Source organism: Poecilia formosa, unplaced genomic scaffold (assembly GCF_000485575.1).
Source record: "Poecilia formosa unplaced genomic scaffold, Poecilia_formosa-5.1.2 Scaffold121, whole genome shotgun sequence".
Lineage (NCBI taxonomy): Eukaryota > Metazoa > Chordata > Actinopteri > Cyprinodontiformes > Poeciliidae > Poecilia > Poecilia formosa.
In genome coordinates, this window is record NW_006800060.1 from 840580 (window position 1) to 844755 (window position 4176).

Below are 4176 nucleotides of genomic sequence, written 5' to 3' on the forward strand. Positions count from 1 at the left end.
TAAACCTCTAAATTGTTAAACCTTACCACCTAGGTTTCTTTAATGTTACTTCCCTTTCCCCTGGCTGAGCCGGGTCGTAACAGTAACATAAACCAGGTTAAAAATTCACTGCAAAGCATTTTTTTTTATCAATAATCTAAAGCAGCCATATTAGTTTTGTTTCCAAATCACCTTTACTAACCATGCTTCATAAAACTTCTACATTGCAGATGTGTAGAAACTTCTGGTTAAACCTTCTCTGATCAAACTGAGCCATCAAAGAAAAATCTGACACTAAAGCAATCATGTAAGAAAATGTATTTCTCTTGAGGAATTGCTCTTTTCAGTATAACTTTCAAAATTCTTGATGAACTCAACTTCATCAGAAATGATGCACCTGCTCACCAAGGGCATGTGCTTTCACATGAAATTCCTCCCAGAGAGAGATATTAAAGAGTTTTTTTAGCATTCTTGGCAGATTCTACAACTCACAATAAAACTGAACAACCAAAAAGTGTATTGTTGTAATGCTAACGTCTTTTAAGACAGTATTATCTGCGTTCCAGTCACAGAGTGCCATTTTACAGCCCAATCAAGAAACTATGTTACCTTCATTTGTTATAAAATGCTATATATATAGGGTTAGGGTTAGGAAAAGGGTAAAGGTAAGGTTTAGGCTGTAGAAATGAATGGAAGTCAATGGAAAGTCCCCACAAAGATAGCAACACAAAGATAGTGTGTGTGCGTGCGTGCGTGCGTGCGTGCGAGTGTGTCTGTGTGCCATAAGTGAATATTCCTGAAAATCAGCAGAAAGCTCCAGTTGGTGGAGGAGGATGGAAGCCAAACCACAAGCGCAGAGAGAAGCCAGTTCTGTCAGTTTGAAGAGGTGTGTGTTCAGGGCACGTCACAACAGAGACTCACAAAGACCTTAGAGAAGAGTGAGTAACAACGCAGTGTACATAGGCTACCAGCACTGAAACTATTTTTGGAAAACTAAAAGCATGTAATTTATATAAAAACTCTTAGATCTACTTCCTGTAGTTTAAAGGGAAATGTTTAGCTTTCAGGAATTCGTTATTATGAACATAAAAGCAGTGGCGTTCGAATGACATTCAATACTGAGCAATGATTGCAATAATGTTCATCCTCCATACTTTAACCTTAGTGCTAAACAATGATTTAAGATAAATAAATTAAAAAAATGCCACAAGATTCTGTTTCCCTCATAAAAATGCAACAACAGCAATTTAACACAAGCTACGATTCCATATAACTGTTGTGCAAATCTTGAGCAAACTTATAAAATTTAGCAAAAAAAGAAAAAAAAAAGATGAAAATGCAAATGAGTCGTGTTTTTGTTTATTGACATAAAGTTGTGGTTATAAAGTTCATTTTATAGTCTTACACTTAGAAAAAAAACTTATAAATAATACAGGTTTCTGAGGCTGAGGTTTTTTCCCTGCCTGTTATAAACAACATTCTAATCTGTTCATGTTAACATGCTAATAAATCTTTCTTCTGCACTAAGTCTGGTTGTAGAGTAACAAAGGGTTCTGTGTTTGGATAACTTTCTTTTTCCCTCTATATTCCTGTATGTGTTTGCATTTGGTACACTAATTAGGCAGCATAACTTCCACTGGTCTATATATCCATGCCTTTAGGTTTAAGCATACAGCAACATAAACACAGATTTTCTCAATGTCAGTGTTTCTCCACACCATGTGCTGCAGTTCCAACACTGGCGTCCTGATTTTTTCAATTGTGCTGAAATTTAATTCAATACTATTTAATATAATAAATTGTATTTTTATTCATGTTTTTGACTTTGTTTTTATAATTGGATAAAATAACAATAAATATATTATTTGTCTCTAGACAGAATAAGAGCCTCACTAAAGCAAATGAATGAAACTATAGGATGCATCAGTATTTGTATGAAAAGCTTTATGCTCTTTATGTTATTAGCTATGAAGTGAACTGAAACGGAAGAAAGCTGCAGGGTTTCTGTGAGCATCTATTCATCTCAAGTAAACATACATATTGACTTTTTGCTGCTTATGTGCGTGATTAAAAACAAGACAAAAAAATCACTGCAGATGTAATCTGTTTTTGTCATTATGGGTTGTGCATAGGAACATAAAAATTGAATTATTAATCATTTTAATCAATAAATTCGGACTCCTCATAAAAGCCAGAGTGAGAGAAAGATTTTATTTGTAGACTTTGGAATGAAATATTTCAGCCAGCTTTGTTTCACCGGATGCTTTACATCACGACATCACAAACTTGCATCACAAACTTGTGGATGTCGGAATATGACGATAAACCCAAAAAGAAGACACAAAAAGTTACATTACAGTTACATGTTCATCTGCCAACTGTGATAGAGAAAGTGCATATTTCTGTTTAAATCAGGCACTAAAGCTGCTGTCCAAGGCTAACCTTTTGTTGTGAAATTATTTCATAGCCACTCAGTAGATTTCTCATCTGAAGGTTAAAATGCCTGTGACCTTGGAGAATGTTCTTTGGCGGCTGTTTATTAAAAATACTGACGTGTAAGACACATGTTGTCACAAAATATCTCCAAGGAGATCTGTGCAAAACAGCTTGCAGGAAAACTGTGACCTTGAATGACACTTGAGAACCACATAAAGAAAAGTTTCAAAAGTGGCAACATTCAAACAGCCAAAGTAAAAAAAAAAAAAGGTTTAAAATTGCATCCACTAGAGATTTGAAGCAGATTATCAGTTGCTGTTTTAAAAGTAATTAGATCACATTGTACATCATTATTTGAAATGTTTGTGTTGTTAACATTGTTACTGCAGTATGTAGCTTTCATAAAATATATTTTGTTTACATGTTTGTTGAAACTGACATGATGTCGTGACAGTTTGGTGATAATCTGTGAAAAAACTGAGCTCCTCCATTTTCTCCCAAAGCTAACTAGAAACAACCAATCAGAGCCAGGAGGCGGGTCCTAGCGCTGTCAATCACAATCTTGTGTTGTGCTGCACATTCACCCCCACTACCACCCTCAAAGCCTCTCCACCATTGCTCTCTGCTATTGCTACAGCTTTCCTACAGCAAGTACAGGATGTTGATTGACAGCGCTAAGCCCCTCCTCCTGGCACTAATTGGTTGTTTCTGGTTGGGAGCAGTGCATTTCTTCAGATGGAAGTAGTAGCTCAAGAAGGAGACTGATCTTTTCACAGCACACCAAACAAATATGTATAAGACATATTCTTTATAAAAGTGCAGTGAGAGGATCTTCCTGATGGCCTCTAAGCTCTACAGGCATTAAATCACATCAATTTAATCCACCTGGGAGCTGAAGGCGATGACCATGGTATTATCACAATTTGCTCTGAGGACAGACAGCTACATCCAGACTCCCGACCTGGAAAAGGTCCTGACATATCGCACATGGTTAAAGGAGTGTGAACGTCCTCTCCCTCTGTCTCCTTCAGCTCCCCCACCGTGCAAATTGTCCCATTACACAAAAATCACAGTGATCTGACAGAAATGAATTCCCGTCCTTTGGGATAAAAGGGAAGCGGGGGTCCGCTCGGGGACTCATTTCCCACTTGCTGTCTAATCAATTTCCTGTCACCGGCTGAACTGTGGATATGATTCCAGAGTAAACTCTCTGATTGGAGAGAAGAGGCTCTGAAGAATGATGCGTTCTCAAGGAGGGAGAAAAAAATCAAGCGATCAGCATCGCCGCCTCCTCCTCTGATTGCACTCTGAAACAAATGATTCTAGGCTAATAAGTACTCACCCACTCTCCTGAGTGGGTGCCTTACAAGTGCTTTTTTTTTTTCAAAGAGAGGTAGAAGGTTATGTCTCTGTTCATTCAGAGCAAAAATCCTGCATTTTTTTTAAACAAGCAGTCTTTCTTACAGTAAAAGACTCACAGCATTGTCATTTAGCTGAAGCTAATAGCTAATTCCTGAGATGATGAGAGCAAAGTAGGTCTGCCATCTCAAAACAACTCTAATCTAAAAATTTTGCATTCATGCAGAAGACTTTTCTTTATAAACCTTTAAACCAATGTCACTATGTCTTAATCACATCCAGGACAAAGGTATACCTATGTTTAAGAAAAGTCAATTTTTATGACTCAAGTGTTCCATCATACCACTTTAAAAGGTCTATTAATTATGTAAATTCAAAAAAAAAGTTCCTCTGACTCAAAGG

General features: G+C 36.9%; 1 protein-coding gene across 1 annotated transcript in view; it reads right to left on the reverse strand.

The window, feature by feature from the left end:
• Positions 1 to 3324, reverse strand: part of LOC103144107 (band 4.1-like protein 1) — a 75477-nt gene extending 72153 nt beyond the window's left edge. The window contains exon 1 of the mRNA XM_016675752.1: positions 3301 to 3324. Within this exon, the coding sequence (XP_016531238.1) occupies positions 3301 to 3324 (24 nt within the window). The remainder of the gene's footprint in view (positions 1 to 3300) is intronic.
• Positions 3325 to 4176: the final 852 nt, after the last annotated feature.